The 19,633-nt window shown below is 39.7% G+C and overlaps 1 protein-coding gene across 2 annotated transcripts in view; it reads right to left on the minus strand.

The window, feature by feature from the left end:
* Ttn (titin) overlaps positions 1 to 19,633 on the minus strand; it is a 270,679-nt gene that overhangs the window by 12,323 nt on the left and 238,723 nt on the right. For both annotated transcript variants that reach the window (XM_074071183.1, XM_074071182.1), the window contains 28 exons: positions 19,181 to 19,477; positions 18,491 to 19,078; positions 18,099 to 18,401; positions 17,693 to 17,989; positions 16,152 to 16,439; positions 15,741 to 16,040; positions 15,203 to 15,505; positions 14,799 to 15,104; positions 12,920 to 14,686; positions 12,325 to 12,618; positions 11,188 to 11,475; positions 10,772 to 11,071; positions 8,612 to 10,678; positions 8,215 to 8,517; positions 7,809 to 8,114; positions 7,427 to 7,717; positions 7,038 to 7,334; positions 6,606 to 6,911; positions 5,047 to 5,352; positions 4,679 to 4,960; positions 3,921 to 4,514; positions 3,521 to 3,808; positions 3,117 to 3,416; positions 2,335 to 2,637; positions 1,767 to 2,069; positions 1,078 to 1,662; positions 645 to 950; positions 229 to 528 (listed from right to left, as the gene is read on the minus strand). In XM_074071183.1, coding sequence (XP_073927284.1) covers positions 229 to 528; positions 645 to 950; positions 1,078 to 1,662; positions 1,767 to 2,069; positions 2,335 to 2,637; positions 3,117 to 3,416; positions 3,521 to 3,808; positions 3,921 to 4,514; positions 4,679 to 4,960; positions 5,047 to 5,352; positions 6,606 to 6,911; positions 7,038 to 7,334; positions 7,427 to 7,717; positions 7,809 to 8,114; positions 8,215 to 8,517; positions 8,612 to 10,678; positions 10,772 to 11,071; positions 11,188 to 11,475; positions 12,325 to 12,618; positions 12,920 to 14,686; positions 14,799 to 15,104; positions 15,203 to 15,505; positions 15,741 to 16,040; positions 16,152 to 16,439; positions 17,693 to 17,989; positions 18,099 to 18,401; positions 18,491 to 19,078; positions 19,181 to 19,477 — 12,468 coding nt within the window. The remainder of the gene's footprint in view (positions 1 to 228; positions 529 to 644; positions 951 to 1,077; positions 1,663 to 1,766; positions 2,070 to 2,334; positions 2,638 to 3,116; positions 3,417 to 3,520; positions 3,809 to 3,920; positions 4,515 to 4,678; positions 4,961 to 5,046; positions 5,353 to 6,605; positions 6,912 to 7,037; positions 7,335 to 7,426; positions 7,718 to 7,808; positions 8,115 to 8,214; positions 8,518 to 8,611; positions 10,679 to 10,771; positions 11,072 to 11,187; positions 11,476 to 12,324; positions 12,619 to 12,919; positions 14,687 to 14,798; positions 15,105 to 15,202; positions 15,506 to 15,740; positions 16,041 to 16,151; positions 16,440 to 17,692; positions 17,990 to 18,098; positions 18,402 to 18,490; positions 19,079 to 19,180; positions 19,478 to 19,633) is intronic.

A 19,633-nucleotide genomic window follows, 5' to 3' on the forward strand; every position in this document is an offset into this window, starting at 1 on the left:
ATTGCTCCAGGAATAAGCTTGGTTCACTGCACCTAACATTTCGGCTGGCATTGTGTACTTGGAATGTCTTCTTGTAGAACTTATCAATTATTCCATGTGTGACTACCAAAGTAAGTGATTTCTTTCCAGATTACTTACTTTCCAATAAAACTTCTAAAAGTTCTATTAAGAATTAGTCTTAACAAGTTTGGTTTATAAATTATAAGCAGAGAACTAAAGGCTACTTACATGTTAGCTTAGTCTTTACAGACATAGCTGTTCTTCGAGGCCTGCTAAGCCCAGTCTCATTCTCAGCAAAAACCCTGAATTCATATTCGGTAGCTTCCAGCAAACCCCCAATTGTGAACTGCCTGTCTTTGATGCGATCCTTATTGCTCTTCTTCCAAGCACTGTCTCCAGATTGCCTATATTCAACCCAGTATCCAAGGATCTCTTTGCCACCATCACATTCAGGTTTCTCCCACTGTAGAGTGACACTATCTTTGGATATTGAAAGAATCTCAAGTTCTCCTGGTTGGCTTGGTTTATCTGAAATATTTTAATACAGTTGAAAAGAGAATCAGATTTATTGGTGAAATAAGAGAAAAAGACTAAATGTGATTTGCTTCTTTGATTTTTATCCCCCTTGGAAACTCTTTCCTTACCAAATGGATCCTTGCAAATGACTGGTTCGGATGCAGGGCTGGTCTCACTGAGACCAACATCATTCTGTGCGATGATACGGAACTGATACTCAGCATCAGGAACCAGTCCAGTGACAGTGTACATTGTGGTGGTTATCTGAGTCTTGTTGTGTCTGACCCACTTGTCAGTTGATGTTTCCTTGCGTTCAATGTAGTAGCCTGTGACTCGAGAGCCACCATCATCTTTGGGTCGGGACCAGGACAAGCTAATAGAACTCTTGGTCACATCAAGTATTTCTGGAGGATTGCTTGGAGGTTCTGGAGGATCTAGAGGTGTAAGTGGAAAAAAACACGTCAGAGTCAGTCCCAAATTTTGTAAGTTGATGATTTTCATTTAAAAACAAATGCTTACTGAAACAACTTTTACAATTTTTTTGGTTGAAAGAGCACTTACTCAGTGGTGTTTTTGGTATGACTGGATCCTCAGATTTCAAGGGTTTGCTTATACCAAACTGGTTTTCTGCTGAAACACGGAAATGGTATTCCACATTTTCTTTGAGGCCTTTCACTACCAGAGATGTACCTCTAACTCTGGAATCAATGGTATACCAGGCAGCCTTAGGCACTTCTCTTCTCTCCAGGATGTAGCCCAAGATGTCAGCACCACCATCATCAGCAGGAGGTCTCCAACTGACTCTTACGGAACGGGCTTGTATGTCATCATATTCAAGTGGCCCTTCTGGAGTATTAGGACTTCCTATCACCTTGACCTTGATGTAAAGAGTCTTCTTGCCACATTTGTTTTCCAGAACCAAGTCATAAGTTCCAGAATCACCTCTGTCTGCTTCTTTGATCACAAGCTCAGTGTGTGTTTCAGATGTTGCAATCATGGCACGCTTACTAATATCCTGGCCTTCCTTGGTCCATTTACATATTGGGAATGGTTTTCCTTTGATTGGTATGGTAAGTCTGATGACTCCACCTTGTCTTACAAAGACACCTTCCTGGTATCTTTCATCAAGCTCATAGTCAGGATATTCTGGAGGAAAAGGCAAGGTTATAATTTAGGATTTTTTTTGTGGGAAGCAAGCAGGAAATAAGTCTTAATGCAATTTTAACAGGAAGTAAATGATCATGTCTTACCAAGCATTTCGGTGACTTTGACTGTTCCTGGTACCTCAGCGGGCTCTCCAGGTCCACCAGCATTACAAGCTAGGACACGGAATCTATACTCAGCACCCTGAGGTAAGTGTGTTAGCGTATACTCGCGAATCTTGGTTGGAGTGGTATTACATTTGGTCCATTCATGTTGATCTACTTTTTGCATTTCAATCAAGTAGCCTGTAACTTTAGATCCTCCTTCATCTTCTGGAACACTCCAGGCTAGGGAGACTGATGTCCTTGTTGTATCAGTAACTCTTGGATTTTGTGGCTTTCCTGGTGGAGCTGGGAAGAAAAAGACAAATATACTTGTTAAAGTTGTTGTAAAGTTGAAAATTAAGTATGCCATCTAACAAATTCAGTGAGCTGTTGAAATGTGGACTGGTAGCATTATACTATTTGTTTTGTTTTCTATATTTTTGTATTCTATTGTCTGTAGTTTGATTGTGGGTGAGTCCAAAGCAGTACATTTTATAGAACTCATAGATATGTATAACTTCAGAGGATGAGTTTGCATATAAATTATGTGACTTATACAAAATATATTTACCAATTGGATCCATGGCAACGATGGGTTTGGAGGGACGACTTGGTTTTCCAGTGCCTCTTGCATTAATGGCTGTAACACGGTGCTCATATTCTAAGCCTTCAATAAGGCCAGTAGAGCGGTACCGCGTCATTGTCACTGGTACTTTATTTACACGGACCCATCGATCTGCTCTCACTTCTTTGCGCTCTACAATATATCCAGTCACTTGAGAGCCACCATCATCTTCAGGTGGATACCAAGTGAGTGTCATACCATCACGGGAGACATCAAATATTTGTAATGTTTCTGGGGGTCCAGGAATACCTGCAGCAAGACAGAGGTAAAGATAATATGGCAATATGATTAAAGACTCATATTTGTGTGTATCTTAGCTCTCAGTTGATATTTTAAATGCTATGTGGAGTACTAGTTACTGTTTTCCCAATGCTTTCTCTTTGTACTTTTTTTGCTGTTCCTTATTTTCTTCAATTTTACAAATATTTTTTAAATATGCACCCAGTATTCTTCTCAGACTCACATCTTCCCTCCCTCACATCTTCCATCTGTCCTTGCCTCTTTCTGTCTTCATTTCCTAACACCCTTCTCCTTTGTAGAGTGAAGACATTAAAAAAAAAAAAAAATCTAACCATATTGAGAACTCCGAAGGAGAGATTTATAAACCTTAGAAAGGTCCTGTAGTTAATTTTGTGAGCTAGTTTTCTTTACATCAGGACATATTGAAAGCAAATTCCTTTTTGTTAACCTCAGATTAGAGAGAGTGGTGGAAGGGTCTGTGAACTTACTAACGCTGCTGCGGCATTCTATGACCTCAGATTGCAAGTAAGAGCCAATCCCGAAGCGGTTTGTTGCTGCTACACGGAACACATATTCATTTCCTTCAGTGAGTCTGGTAAACTTAAATGTTGGTCTAGTCACTGACTCAGAAACTGGCAGCCATCCTGGGCGATGAGCATCACGTTGTTCTACCACATAACCACTCAATGGAGCACCACCATCTAATTTAGGTGGTTCCCAGGAAATGGTAATTGATGTAGCATCAATTTCATCAATCTTGATAGGTCCAGTTGGTGGGCCAGGTTTGTCTATGAAAGCAAAAGATATCCAGGAAATTATTTTTTTTTACTTCAAATCAAAATTGGGTGACCGAACATCAACAGTTTTCTTATACCCTTATCACAGTCCTTACCAAGAATGATGACTTTAATGGTCTCTGAAGTAGTTCCAGTAACATTTTTTAACTCCAGTGTATATTCTCCAGTATCTTTTATAGTAGTTTCACGGATGGTTAATTTCGTTACTTTAGTGTGAGTTTCAACTGTGATACGTTCTGACTCTCTAAGTTTAGAACCAGCAAAGAACCAGGAAGCAGTAGGAGGTGGACGACCAGTGATTGGTATCACCAGCTCTACTGGCCTGCCAGCTGGGACATGGATGGTTTTTTGAGGCATTGTAGAAAGATCAATTGTTGGCAACACTATAAGAAAGAAATTAAGCATTTATTTTAAGTATTATTTCTCATGATAAAGTGTCATGAATTCTGAATGTTTTCATTTTTTTTTACTATTATTTGGCTATACAGTACATACCTCTGAGGTCTTGTACAGTCACAGCTGTGACGATCTCTCTTGGTTCTGACACACCTTTCTCATTTTGTGCCCTCACTCTAAATAAGTACTGTTCACCTTCATTTAAGGAAATAACAGTGTGTCCTAAGACTGTGGGTTTTAAAGTGACAACCTTCATCCATCTCTCTGTGCCAGCTTTGCAGGCCTCAAGAACATATCCTGTGAGTCGGCTACCGCCATCGTAAAGTGGTTTTTCCCAGGCAAGGGTGACAGTGGATTTGGTGACATCGACTACTTCTAGTTTTGTAGGCACCAAAGGTACTTCTGAGACCAGAACTGCATCTGATGTTTCACAAGGCTCTCCAATGCCATAAATGTTCTCTGGCAGCACTCTGAAATAGTACATGGTTCCTTCTACGAGTCCAGAAATTCGGTAAAGTGTCTTGCTGCATTTGGTAGTTACCGTTTTAAATGCTCTCATGGCAGCTTCACGTTTTTCAATAATGTAATTGTTGACTGGAGCTCCACCATCAATTGTAGGAATTTCCCAAGTAATAGTCACAGAATCTCTTGATACTTCCTTAACTGTCACTGAAGGACAGGGACCAGGGGTATCTGAAAAACAGAGTGAAAGATCAATTCTTCTTTACCTGATTTGTTGATAGATTCTTTTTTTAGGAAAACATAATTAATATAGGTCCTCTCTAAAGAAGTGAGTAGTAAGAATCAAGGTGTACCTTTTTTAGAGATTCTACTCACAGCATAAGAAAGATACTCACCATATACTTTAACAAGAACTGTTGCTGATTTCTTGCCAGATTGATTTTCAGCTTCAATTGTGTATTTTCCAGCATCATACCGATTAACTTTGTCCACAATAAGTAAAGAATAGCTCTCAGTGTTGTCAATAATTGCCCGATTTGCAAGGTCAATGCCCTTCTTGCTCCATGTGATGACGGGAGGCGGTCTTCCAGATACAGACACCATGAGTCGCAAAGAAGCCCCGGCCCTGAGTGTCACAGTCTTCTTTAGGTCATCTGCAAGCTCAAGATCTGGTATTTCTGGAAAGCAAACATCAAAACTTAATTCATTCATGAATAGGTAGAATAATATAAACAATTCATCTTAAAACTAATATTATAAATACCTATTCTTTCCACGGGCTCAATTTCGGTAATTGTTTTGCTATATTCACTCATGCCCTTCACATTCACAGCTGCAACTCTGAAGGAATATTTCTGACCCATTTTAAGGTCTGGTACAGTGAATTCAGTATTTCTTATTGTGGCATTGGTATGCACTCGGTACCACTGATCAGTATCTTTCTCTTGCATTTCAAGAACATATCCTGTGATATCAGTTCCGCCATCATACATGGGCTTGGTCCATGCCAAACTAATGCTGCGCTTGGTGGTATCCACAACTCTTGGAGCAGAGGGTGGTCCAGGGGTATCTGTGGAATTTAAAAAGTGGGATATAAGCTGGATGCTGGTGGCTCACGCCTATAATCCTAGCTACTCAGGAGGATCACTGTTCGAAGCCAGCCCAGGCAAATAGTTCATAAAACCCTCTCTCACAAAACCAAAAATCCATCACAAAAAAAGGACTTGTGAAGTGGCTAAGGGTGTAGGCCCTGAGTTCAAACCCCAGTACTACAAAAAAAAAAAGAAGAAGGAAAAGTGGGATATAGGTATTTCACAAATAAGGAAACTTTGAGAATTGTATTTTTGGTTTTAAAGACTAATAAAAGCATTATTGCTCTTTATCTACATTCACCAAGACTATCTTTGTAACTGAGTTCTTTTGATATTCCAGGGAAGCACTGTATGCTACATCACTATAATTATTCTGAGTTAAATTGCTTTAGGAATGTAGGAGTTTCTTCCCTCCTACTTTGCCTACCTATGGTATATTCTTCTCTGTTAGCTAAGCTAATTGCTTAACCCATTCTCAGAGACTTTTCTTTAGCTGCTCATCTTTCACTGAATTAATATCACTTTTTATCTCTACATCTCTAATGAATACAGGGATCATTTTCCTCATATCCCCCTCTTTAGTCCCAGTGACTTATTCTTTTCAGCTCCTGGGCTCAAAATCTGTAAAAGGATTTGTCATTTATTTCTGAAGCTCATATAATAATAATTTTGTTAGTTCCTGCTAAGCCTTTTCTCAAAGGGGACTTTGCCTTTTTTTCTTTTCAGTAGTTGTTATCAGTACAATGCATTTTCATTTGTTCTTAGATTTACAAAATATATCTTTCATCTTTGTAGTAGAATTTATTTTTAATAAATTAGAAAAATACTGCAACAATTTTCAGCTATGCTAATTGATAGTATCAATATAGGTAATAGTTAAAATACTCTAACTTAGACTATATTAAAGATCACACTAATAACTACATACTTTTTCTAGACATTAGCTTTTCATAAAATTTGTAAGTTCCTAGAAGTAGTATGGTAGAAAATTATTTGTAATTTTTTTACAAAAATTAAACAAAGGATTGAACAAAGGGCCTTGTGCTTGCTAGGTAGGTGCTCTACCACTTGAACCATTCCTCAGTTTTTTTCACTTGTAGACTGTTTTTCAGATAGGGTCTCACACTTTTGTCCAGTCTGGCCCTGGATCACAATCCTCCTACCTCTGCCTCAGGAGTAGCTAGGATTATAGAGGATCGCATTAGGTTAATGTCTGATTCTTAAAACTCACATGATGGTTCTTTGCATGAGATGAAGTTGGAAGCTTCACTGGGTTCACTGTTACCAGCAGCGTTCACTGCAGTCACCCGGAACTGGTAATCACAACCTTCCATCAGGCTGGTCACCTTCAGCCTGGTGTCATATATCACATAGTCTTTGTTGACACGTGTCCAGCGCAGGCTCTTCTTCTCACGTTTGTCTACTAGGTAGTTGCTGATATCATTGCCACCATCAGATTCAGGTTTTGCCCACTGAATAATGATATGCTCTTTGCCAGCCCCGACTTCTTCAGGTATTCCAGGTTGTGATGGAATAGCTGTTTGAATTTTATGAAAATGGGGGTGACTTGAATTGTACAAAATCCCAATGAACATGACTGCCCCTTCTCCCCTGATCCCATTGCATTTCAATCACCAAATTGTTTTATAATGTTAATACTCACTGAATGAGTTTCTGGCTACAATTGGCTCTGATTCAACAGGTACACCAGGGCCGTATTTATTCACTGCCCTTACTCGGAATGTGTACTCATTGTTCTTGATGAGTCTGGTAACCACATAGGATAGCGTTGGGCATTCGCCTTCAACAATCACCCAGTTGAGCCTGCTAGTCTCACGTCTTTCTACGATGTAGTGAGTTATTTCTGCTCCTCCATCCTCCTGAGGAAGGCTCCAGGCTAAAGTGCACTTCTCCTCTGTTATTCTGCTGATGGTGAGTTTTCTACATGGGCCAGGGGAATCTGAAACAGGCATAATGACAAACCACGATGAAGACCATTCCGTGTATATTTGAAAAATGCTATAAAAATACAAATATGTTTGATATGCTTACCAAGAACTTTGACTGTGACAGACACAGCTTTTGTCCCGCTGGCATTTTTCACTGTTAATGTGTATTTTCCACTGTCACTTCTGTCACAGAACTTGATCACAGCAGTTGCTCGTTTGCCAGTATACTGTAAAGAGACTTTTTCACAGAGATCTAGTTCCTTGTCTCCTTTGGTCCAGATAATTTTGGGTTCAGGTTTGCCACCAACAGCAGCATCAAGAACAAGGTCTGAACCTGCTCTGATGGTCACCAGATCGCCCTGTAACCTGGCATCCAGTTCAGCTTTGGGTGGAGCTGTGATAGGTAAAATAGATGTGAATAAATGTCTGAGTTCATTTTTATGTAACTGTGATAATTTAAAAGGAGAATATTAACTATTTCTTACCATATTCATCTCGGCAAGTGACAGGGCCTGTGGATTCAGACCCTTTGCTAATCACACCTGCTGCATTCTTGGCCAACACACGGAATTCATAAGTGTCTCCTTCACTTAGAGCAGTCACAGTGAAGAAATTGTCAGAGACAATGGTATAATTGCACTTTAGCCAGCGGCCATCTCCAATTTCACTGACTGGCTTACGCTCTATGATGTACCCCACAACCTTGCTGCCTCCGTCATACACTGGGGCAGACCAAATCAATGATACTGTTGATCTAGAGACATCTGTCACTTCCGGTCTGCCTGGTGCATCTAGAAGGGATGCAAAAGTAAGGTTAAAAATACAACTCTTAAGTTCTGCTAATACCAATAATAGTGGTAAACAAGACTACTGTTAAATTTTAATACATACCAACTGGGTTTTGAGCCATTACAGATCTTGAAGCTTCACTGGCCTTGCTAACACCTGCAGCATTGAGTGCATAAGTTCTGAACTGATATTCCAGTCCTTCTACTAAACCAGTCACTTTGTAGTTGCACTCTAAACATGGCAGTTTGTTTTCTTTCACCCAAAGAATGGTATTGCGTTCTTTCTTCTCAACCCAGTAGCCAATTATTTTACTGCCACCATCATGGTAGGGTTCTTCCCAACGAATGGACATGGCATTGGCAGACACATAATAGACTTCAGGCCTGGTAGGAGCACTTGGTGGGACTGAGTATAAACAAAGTTATCAAATATGAGCAATTTTATAAAACTCAGTAGAAATATTTAATAATAACTGAAATATGATATCTAGTTTTCTTACCAAATGGATGTTCAGCAACTATTGGTGCTGATTCTAGAGGCTTGCTGACACCAAATCTATTCTCAGAGCTGACACGGAAAGAATACTCCATGTATTTTGTGAGGTGAGTGATTTTAATCTGAGTACGCTTGACACTGGAATTGACAAGCTGCCATGCTGTTGTACCTGACTCACGCTTTTCAACTATGTAATTAGTAATTTCAGTGCCTCCATCATCTTTAGGTTCAGCCCATGACAGGACACATGATTCAGCCGAGATAGATGAGACCTCGATGGGGCCAGTTACTGGACCTGGCCTTCCAATGACCACAACTGTGATGGTAAATGTTTTAACACCAGCTGTATTTTCCAGGGTCAAGAAGTATCTGCCAGAGTCGCCTCTCATACTGTCCTTTACAGACAGTGTGGTCCTATCTTTTGTTGTTGTGATGCTCACTCTATCTGTCTCCTTAAGTCTCATCTCTTCCAGTTTCCATGTTACTTTGGGGGCAGGACGACCACTAATTGGCACGTCAATGGTAAATGTGCTTCCTGCTTTGCAAGTTATGAGCTGGTTGGTAATTCCAGTGAGATCAGCAGTGGGCTCAATTTGAGGCTCCTTGATGATGACAGATGAGAAAGCTTCCCTAGGTTCGCTATAGCCAGCATCATTTTTGGCCTTCACACGGAATTCATACTCAGTGTTCTCAACAAGGCGTTCCACTGTGAAAGTCAGCTGTTTGGTGTGACCAGCTTCAACCCAGAAGTCAGATCCCTTTTGTCTCATTTCGAGCAGGTAACCAGTGATCCGGCTGCCTCCATCGTGGTCAGGTTTAAGCCACGCTAAGACTGCGGAGGATTTGCTAGTGTCAATAACATCAAGCCTCCTAGGTGGTGCTGGCTGTTCTGTAGCTACAATTGGCTCTGGAATTTCATAGGGTTCACCAACACCATATTCATTTTCTGCAGAAACACGGAAATAGTATGGAACACCTTCTGTCAGGTCGTTGACCTTGAGGATCTGGCGAGTGCATTTTTCACTGACAACCTGCCAGCTTCGGCGGCTTGCTTCTCGTTTCTCTACCACATAGTGATGGATTCGGGCACCACCATCAAGGAGAGGAGCATCCCACATCAGTGTAGCAGATCCCCGGGTCACATCCTTGAAGGTAATTGGACCAGGTGGTCCTGGAGAGTCTAGCACCTTTACAGTGAATGTGATTGACTTACTACCACTGTTGTTTTCCACAGTAAGAGTGTATTTCCCTGCATCATTTCTGTTGCAGTTTTCCACAGTGAGTGTGCTGAAGGAGTCTGTTGTATGGATATCAGCCCGAATGCTAAGATTAGAGTCAGGCTTGCTCCACACAGCTGTAGGTGTAGGTCTACCCTGGTAGGCAATGAAGAGGCGAATACTTGCCCCAGCTCTAACAATGTGAGTCTGCTTGAAGTTTGCATCAATATCTAACTCAGGAGCTGATAATCGGTCAATTGCTTTAATTGTGCCAGTCACTTCACAGCTTTCTCCTTTTCCAGCACCGTTGATAGCACTAACTCGGAATTTGTATTCTTCACCTGCTTGTAGATCAGTGACTGTGTATCTTGTTTTCACACATGCCTCTGTGTTCACCTTATGCCAGTCTCCCAGGTCAGCTTTGCACATTTCTATAATGTACCCAATTATTTCCATGCCACCATCAAAGACTGGCTTGGACCATTCTAAGCTCACAGTTGTCTTTGATGTGTCTGTCACTTTGACCACTGTGGGAGCACTTGGTGGGTTAACAGGCTCTCTACATTTAATTAGTCTTGAGATACCACTTGCAGGTCCTACTCCTGCAGCATTTTCAGCCATGACATGGAATTCGTACTCATTGCCTTCTATCAGACCTGTGACCTTGAATCTTGTCTCAGAGATGGGTCGTTTGCTAATCACTTTTACCCATCTTGTGCTTTTCTTTTCTCTTCTTTCAAGAATATAGTGTTGAATGTCATTACCACCATCTGATTCTGGCCTTGCCCACATCAGGGTAATGCTATTGCCGGTTACGCTGCTAGGTTCTGGAGTGCCAGGGGCATCAGGAACAGCTGCAAAATGAACAAAACAGAAATCAGTTAGGTATATTTTCTTGGAAAGTTCATCTTATGACATAGTACCATTCAGTAAAAACAGAAACTTACTGTATTGTATCTGAGCCACTACTGGGTCAGAATCAAGTGGCCTGCCAACACCAAACTTGTTAACTGCAGAAACACGGAACTGGTATTCATTGCCATTTATTAATTTAATGGCAGTATAACTGAGGGCTTCACATTTATCCTCAATCAGTGCCCAAGCAAGTCTGCTGGTTTCCCGTTTCTCAATGATATAGTGGGTGACAGGAGCACAGCCATCATTGAGTGGTACATCCCACCACAGGGTCATCTTCTCACCAGAAATATTTGTGAATCTTATTGGCCCAACCACTTTTCCTGGTGTATCTATATGGAAAAAGTTTCCAGAGTTAGTTTTTTTTCTTGTTCATTAAAACATAATTAGACATGTCCCAAACCCAAGACCCATAAGTTTTAATATTAAGAAGTTATTTTAAAAGTACCTTGTACTTTCACTGTAATTTCTGCTTTTGCAGTGCCAGATACATTTTTGGCTTCCACTGTATATACACCACGATGGTCCCGAGTAGCGTCTCTAACAAAGAGGCTGGTGGATCCAAGGACATCAGTTATTTCTATATTCATCCTCTTTTCAATTTCAACTCCATCCTTGAACCAAGTTACTCGAGGTACTGGTCGTCCTTGTACCAAAGCTTTAATTCTAAGACTCTCTCCAGACTTAATAACAAGACCTTCGAAGTACTCAGGGCCAAACTCTACTATTGGTGGAACTATAAAAGAAATAGAAATACTATGCATTATTTTGGCTTAATAAAGACACATGAACGTATTTTTATTAGCACCATATCATAAAGCCTGGGAAAGCTGGACACTGGTAGCTCACACTTGTAATTCTAGCTACTCAGGAGGCAGAGATCAGGAGGATTGTGGTTCAAAGCCAGCCAGGGAAAATAGTTCTGTGAGGCCTTATCTTGAAAAAACCCATCACAAAGAAGGACTGATGGAGTAGTTCAAGGTATAGGCCCTGAGTTCAAATCCCAGTACTGCAAAAAAAAAAAAAAAAGGTGCCTGGGAAAGAAATGACTTCTGTGCTACCAAATGCTATTTTAAAAATTGGATTGAAAATTGAGAGTTTAGATTATGGGATTAAACATTTGTCTTTTTATTAGATTATTCCCTTTGTTATACCTGCCATGTTATTAATTTTGCATTACCTTTTATTAAAAAATGAAATAGTTACAAGTTATTTACTTCCTACTAGTGTTGAATATTCAAACAAGTTCCTATAAGAGGCCATCAGCTACACACAAGCAAGGTGATGATTGTGTTGTTAGATATATATTATATTTTAATGACTCTAGTATTTATGGGTAGCTATTCTTGGTGGCCTTTTAATTTCTCTATTATAAATGGCTAAAATTACATAGCTAAAAATCCATTCCCACTTGTATGCGTTTTTTTTCGTTGTTCCTGGGTAGGTCTTGCACTTGCTAGGCAGGTGCTCTATCACTTGAGCCAGACTCCAGTCCCCCACTTGTATGTATTTTACATTGGGCCAAAAGCAATTTTTAAAAAGAGAATGTTCTTAGACTCACTAAAAATCAGTTGTAAATACTTACCATTTTCATCTCTTGTCATAATAATGCCAGAAGACTGTGAAGGTGGACTTATAGTTCCAACAGCATTTCTTGCAATTATTCTGAACTCATATCGATCTCCAGGACTAAGTCCTGTAACTGTGTACTGACATTCACTGACATCAGTAAAGTTGCATCTAACCCAGCGATCATTTTCTTGTCGTTTTTCAATGCTGTATGCCACAATCTTACTGCCTCCATCACGCAATGGTGGGTTCCATTTAAGTGTGATCGTTTCCCGGGTGACATCAATGTAGTCAGGAGTGCCAGGTGGGTCTGAAAAGTTTTAAGGAAGTTCAATGCAGCGTTATCTCTGTACCCATCTCTTGATCACCAATGGTAGAAAAATAGCGTGAATAAATCCCCCAAACACAGAATTAATTTCAACTTTATGTTTCATAGTCTTTTAAATAACTTTAAATTAATTTACTGGACTGATAAAATCATTCCTCTTGCTTTGCATGACTAGTTCTCTAGTGACAAGAAGATAGGCAAGAAGACAGTATATGAAAGAAAAACAGTGATTTATTATTCACACATTTGATTGCTTAATTATATATGTATAATAGTCACTTACCTACTGGGGAAACAGCTAAGGTAAATTTGCTTGGGTCACTAGGTGAGCTTAGGCCAGCAGAATTTTCAGCATATACGCGGAATTGGTAGTCCAGCCCTTCTACTAGTCCAGTAGCTCTATATTCTCTTCCAGATATTGGTGATGTGTTAACTCTTTGCCAGAGGATGCTATTTCTTTCTTTCTTTTCAACATGGAATCCAGTAACTTCTGAACCACCATCATAAACTGGTGCATCCCAGGTTAGTGACATGCCATCAGAAGTCACGTTGTATATAACTGGCTTTCCTGGAGGGCCAGGAATCCTGAACTGGTGTTTTGCAACGATAATGCTTGAGACGAGTGGTTCGCTGACTCCATATCTGTTTTCTGCTCTAACCCTAAACTGGTATTCAGCATCTTTGACTAGATTAGGAACTTTGAAAGTTGTCCTGGCAACACTTGAACATACCATCTTCCAATTTGTTTGTGAAGCTTCCCTCTTCTCAATGCTATAACAAGTAATTTCTCCTCCTCCATCATCTTCAGGTACATCCCATGACATGATGGCACTGTCAGCCTTGATTTCATCAAATCGAATGGGTCCTTTGGGCTTTGATGGTGGGCCCAGGGTAATGATTGTAATGGGGAATGAGTTTCTGCATACTGCATTATCAAGAATAACAGTGTATTTCCCTCCATTCTCCTTCTTGACATTTTTAATACTCAAGGTAATTTTGTTTTCAGTTTTACTGAAACGAACATATTCACTTTCTTTCAGTGGCAAGCCATCTTTCAGCCAACTGATAGATGGTTTGGGTTTTCCTTTATAAGGAAATTCAAGGTGTACATTATGTCCGATTCTCACAGAGATTTGTGCCCCAGGGATTTCTGACAGGTCAACTTCAGGTGTAATTATAAGTTCTTTCACTGTAAGTGGCCCGATAGTAACAGCATCACTCAGTCCTTTCTCATTTCTTGCAGACACTCTGAATTCCAGGACTGACTGTTCTTTCAGTTGGCCAATCTCAATTTCACATGTCTTACTTATGCCAGCATGTGACCATGTTTGTTCACCTTTACCTTTCCTTTCTACAACGTATTCTGTAATGACACTCCCACCATCAAAGTCAGGTTTAGTCCAGCTCAGGATAACAGATGTCTTTGTTGAGTCTTTCATTGAGAGATCACGTATAGGAGCTGGTACTTCAGCAGCCTTCACTGGCTCTGTGGTTTCACAAGGTTCCCCAATTCCAATTTCATTTTCTGCAAGAACTCTGAAGAAGAATGGTGTTTTCTCTGACAAATCTGTTACCTTAAAGGATGTACTGGAACATTTGTGTGACACATTAGACCATGTTCTCTTTGTGGCATCTCTCTTTTCAATGACATAATTAATTATGGGAGATCCTCCGTCAATGAGAGGAGGATCCCAGAGCAAAGTGACTGTACCTCGGGACACGTGTTTCACCTGTAGTTTCTGACAAGCAGCTGGTGTATCGAGCACTTTAACACTCACAGTTGAAGACTTTGGTTGACCAACTCCATTTTCTATTGTCAGGACATATTTTCCTGTATCATTGCGAGTAACTTGAGGAATAATGAGTAATGAGGATGAATCAGTGTTTTGAATGCTATATCTGGCATCACTGCCAAGATTCTTCTCATCTTTTCTCCAGGTGACAGTAGGTGGAGGTCTGCCTTTAAAGGGAATCAGCACTTGAACATCTTCACCAGCTTTTGCTACAATAGAGGTTCTGAGAGCTACATCTAGGTCAATTGCTGGTTCCTCTGTAGACATAAAATGGACATATACAGTGAATTTTATAAGCAAGAAAATAAGTTGTTTCCTAAAAGCACTCCAGCAAAATAATAAAAACATAATCATACCAGTTGTACATACCAAGTATATCTTTAGCTTGTACAGGTTCAGTCATTTTTATAGGTTCTCCTTGTCCTGCACAGTTCACTGCAGATACCTGGAAGTAATAATCGATTCCAGGTTTCAGGTTAGACACTACGTATTCTGTAGTTCTGACTTCTCCTTTGGTAGAGACAATAGTCCATTCTTCCTCTTCTCCTTGTCTCATCTCGACAACATATCCAGTAACAGCACTGCCCCCATCATAGACAGGTTTACTCCAGCCAAGAGTGATAGATGATTTAGTTGAGTCTGCGATTCTTATCTTGGCTGGTGGGCCTGGAGGATCTGGAATGACATTCACAAAACAGAAATTATGCAGTCATGTATAATTTAGTCATCTAAAAGAAGACATAGGTGAAGATGCTGTATGTATGAACACTTACCAATGGGATCAGCGGCTTTGTAGAAGTCAGATGGTTCAGAAAATGGACCCAGTCCAGCAGCATTTACAGCACAAACTCGGTATTGATAGTCACTGTTTTCTGTGAGTCCTGTTACCTTCTGTCTGGTGTCACGGATAGTCTCCTTCAGTACTTTAAACCATCCTAGACTCTTCTTGTCTCGTTTTTCAAGGAAATATCCACTTATTTCACTGCCACCGTCTGCAACTGGTCTGTTCCAGACAACAGTCATTGAATTCTTGTTAATCTTTGTCACCTCTGGTATGCTTGGTGGCCCAGGTGTAACTATTTAGGGAGGAAAAGGCAAATGAGTTTAAAAGATCAACATTACCTATATGTAATACTTTTTGATTTTTTCAAATCCTAAAAATAATTTCATTTATTACATTTTCCACCTTATGAAAAGCATAGTACTGAGTCACGATGCTACAAAAGAAAACCATTTTAAGAAAACATTCACAACATTCACACGAAAACAATTTTTCATGTGTTTTTATTTTCTAAGGAAATCACATCTCACCAAATGCATTCTTGGCCACAACTGGATCAGATTCCAGTGGCTCGCCAATTCCATATTTGTTCACAGCTCGGACCCGGAAGATGTACTCATTTCCTTTGATAATTTTGGTGGTTGTAATAATGCACTCTTCCAAATTTTCAGCCACCATAGACCACACAACGCGGCTTGTCTCACGTTTTTCCACGATGTAGTGAGTAATTTTTGCACCACCATCATCAGCTGGAGGCCTCCAGAGAAGGGTTATCTTTTCAGCAGTGATAGTCTTAAACTCAATTGGTCCACCTGGAGGTCCTGGTTTGTCTATCAATGAAAGAATGAAACAAGGTTAGTGCTTTTTAAAAACTTAACTGATTTTAAATTACTAAGCTTTATGCAAACAAAATAGGACATCAGCCTGTATTAAGCACCTACCAAGGATCTGTACTCTGATGGTGGCTGAGGCTGAGCCCATGGCATTCCTTAGTTTTAATTCATAGCTTCCACTGTTAAGGCGGTTGGCATCTTTGATAAGTATAGAGGCAAGGTCAGTGGTATTTTCAACACACACCAGTGCATTGGTTTGCAATTCTTTATCATCTTTATACCACTCAATTGTAGGCTCAGGTTTTCCAGAAATGCCAGCTCTGAGTTTCACAGATGTACCTGCTCTGTATTTGACAACTTCTGTATATTCTAGAGGCAAGTCAATTACAGGTCCACCTGCAAGAAAAATGGATAAGAAATATTTAAAAATTCCTAAGGATGGAAAAAAATGGCTATAACAACCTCAAAATAAGGTCATTGCGCTTACTAAGTTATGTGTGTATATACTGTCATTACAAGTTTATTTACCTATTACAATTTTTAAACCACTGTTATATCTCAGATGGGGAAGAAAAACTGTGAACAAACTCTGTACCCCAATAACACTGCACTAATTTCTCAGGGACATAATGTACTTTCTAAATGTATCTTAAAGTCTAATAGGCATTTTATTCCAGTGATGAAGTGGAATTACAATAGTGAGAACATCATTGAAAAGTAGCATTAAAATTTTTCTTTCATACTAGTTTCTCTTTCCTCTTCCTGTGATCACTTCCTGCTTTTTCTCCATCTCAGTTCACTGATGTCTATCCAAGATTCATGTCAGACCTTTGAAGTCTAGTTTCTCTACTTATATATAGAGATATATACGTATATCTATATATATTCCTGCCTCAGTGTCCACAAATCGTGATTGATAAAGAGAGGCCCTGAAATTCTCAATGTAAGGGGTAGGAGCAAATAACTTTTTCTAGACACTTGGTAGCTTACTTTCCTTTTTTTTGAGAACATTTAGAAAAAGTGTCACAGGGTATTTGACTCTTATGACATTTAAATTCTCAAACCATTATTAGTTAAGTGTGCCATCTATCTTCCAGAATGGTCAAGTATATATTTTGGTCTGACAGTGATGTAGAGATTTCTCTAGGGAGCACCACTCCATCACTAATGAGCTGCTTCTCCTTGAAGAAGTTACATAAGCACTATAAACCTCAGTTTCTCTTCTGTAAAATGGATTAATCTTAGGGCTGTTGGAACTAAGTGAGAGAATTCATGATAATTAACCAAGAAATGTAAGGTGCTGTTGTCATCAAAGTCTTGTTTAGTCTTTCACTTATTTAAGAATAATATTCCATGGGAGTGTTCACATGGAGTTAATCATTGACTCTAATAACTTAGAATGAAAGCACGAACTTAGATAACCAAAGAATGATAAGAGGTTGAAGTTGGAAAGACCCGTAGATATCTTATCGTTCAAATCTCTCACTTTTAGTTAAGAGATCTGGAGCGGTTAAGGACTTTTCCTAATTATCATAGTTAGTTCATATTTTTTACAAAACTTAATTAAAGCACATAGTAAAAGTTATTAAAATGAGGAAAATATATTGAATTAAATATCTACTGGGATCCAAAGAGCTACAGATGCTCACCATAAGAATCAATGCATGTAATGGGGCCTACAATCTCAGATGGATTGCTGATGGAGCCGACAGCATTCCTAGCAAAGACACGGAATTCATATTGAGAATTCTGAGTCAAGCCAGAGACAGTAAATTGAGTCTCAATAACATTGGTGAAGCTGGCCTTGGTCCATCTGCCATCTGGAAGGTCACGTCTCTCAACAATGTATCCTGTAACCTTGCTTCCTCCATCAAAAGCTGGTTGTTGCCATGAAAGGTTGACAGAGTTCTTTGAAATATCAGTGATACGAACATTTCTTGGGGGTTCTGTGATAATGAGAAAAGATTAATGACACTTATGTCAGTTCATTTTGCTTTGCAGAAATAAGAATTGTGTTTTTAAGTTGAAAGAACTATTCTTACAACAAATACATACCACAGGAATCAATAGCCAAGACTGGTTCAGAAGGATGGCTAGGTTTTCCAATACCAGCAGCATTTTCTGCACATACCCTAAATTCATAAATAAGTCCAGCACTGATAGTTGTTACTTTGAAGTGAGTTGTACGGATGAGCATTTTGTTGGCCTTTTGCCATAAAATACTGTTTCTGTCTTTCATTTCCAAGTGATAGCCTATAACTGCACTGCCTCCATTGGATACTGGTTCATGCCAACCCACAGTGATGCTTTCTCGAGTAACATTAGTGACCCATGGTGTAGATGGTGGTCCAGGTGTTGCTATGGAAGAGAGAAATTCCGTAAGTTAATACATTTAGCACATTATAGTGAATTAAAACCTGGAATCTTTGAAAAGTTTAACAACTTACTGTATGGTAGTTTGACAACCACACAAGCTGAATCTATGTGATCACTGATGCCAAAGCGGTTTTCTGCTTTGATGCGGAATTGGTACTCTTCTCCAGTGGTCAGTTTCATTACTTTAATCATGGTTCTTGCAACAGTTGCAGACACTTCAGTCCATACTGCAGTACTTGTTTCTCTCTTGAGTACAATGTAATTGGTAACTTGACTTCCACCATCATACGTAGGTGGCTCCCATTTGAGAGTCACACTTTCTTCAGTTATATCACTAATAACCACAGGGCCAGTTGGAGGACCAGGTCTGTCCAGCACAATGATGTTAATGAAAGCTTTGGTTGTTCCACTGGAGTTGGCAGCAGTGATCTCATATCTTCCAGCATCAGCAGTAACACTTTCTTTAAGATTGATGGTCAGGTTCTCAGCAGTAACTTCAGTATTAAACCTCATGGTTGCCTTTAGGGGGACACCGTCTCTTGATAAGGTCACTTTGGGTAGTGGTTTCCCAGAAATTGGAATGTCAACTTTAAGGTTCGAACCAGCTCTGACATACACAGTGTGACTTGGGAAATTCTTCATATCAATTTCAGGTGGTTCTAAAAAACAAGAGTATAAAAAATGGATGTGAAAATGAGTTTCTAAACATTAACTTGAATCAATGTAGTTTAAATTTTGCTTCTCCATAAAATTGGACATACCTAGCTGCGCCTTTACAAGAACAGGAAGCAAGAGCTCTCTTGGATCACTCAAGCCAGCTTGATTTTCAGCAAAGACCCGGAAAAAGTATTCATGATTCTCCCTCAGACCAGAAACAACATGGTGAGTTGTCTTTACTGCTGCACATTTAACCCAGTTTTTCTGTCCTTTTTCTAGTGCTTCAACGACATAGTGTACAATTCTGCTTCCACCATCATGGTCAGGCTTCAACCAACTCAGGGAAACACTATCTTTGGATACACTTGTTACTCCAAGTTTTTCAGGTGCACTTGGTTTTTCTAAGAAAAAGCATTGAAAGAAAGGGAACAATTATTGCAACATTTTCCCCATGTGCATCCTTCATGTATTGTCAAAACAAAATTTTTAAATGAAGGCTGCATGTTTACTTTGACTTGAGTCTTTATTTGCTCAGTTTGGCTTTTGAGCCAACCAAA

Source organism: Castor canadensis, chromosome 4 (assembly GCF_047511655.1).
Source record: "Castor canadensis chromosome 4, mCasCan1.hap1v2, whole genome shotgun sequence".
Taxonomy (NCBI): Eukaryota; Metazoa; Chordata; class Mammalia; order Rodentia; family Castoridae; genus Castor; species Castor canadensis.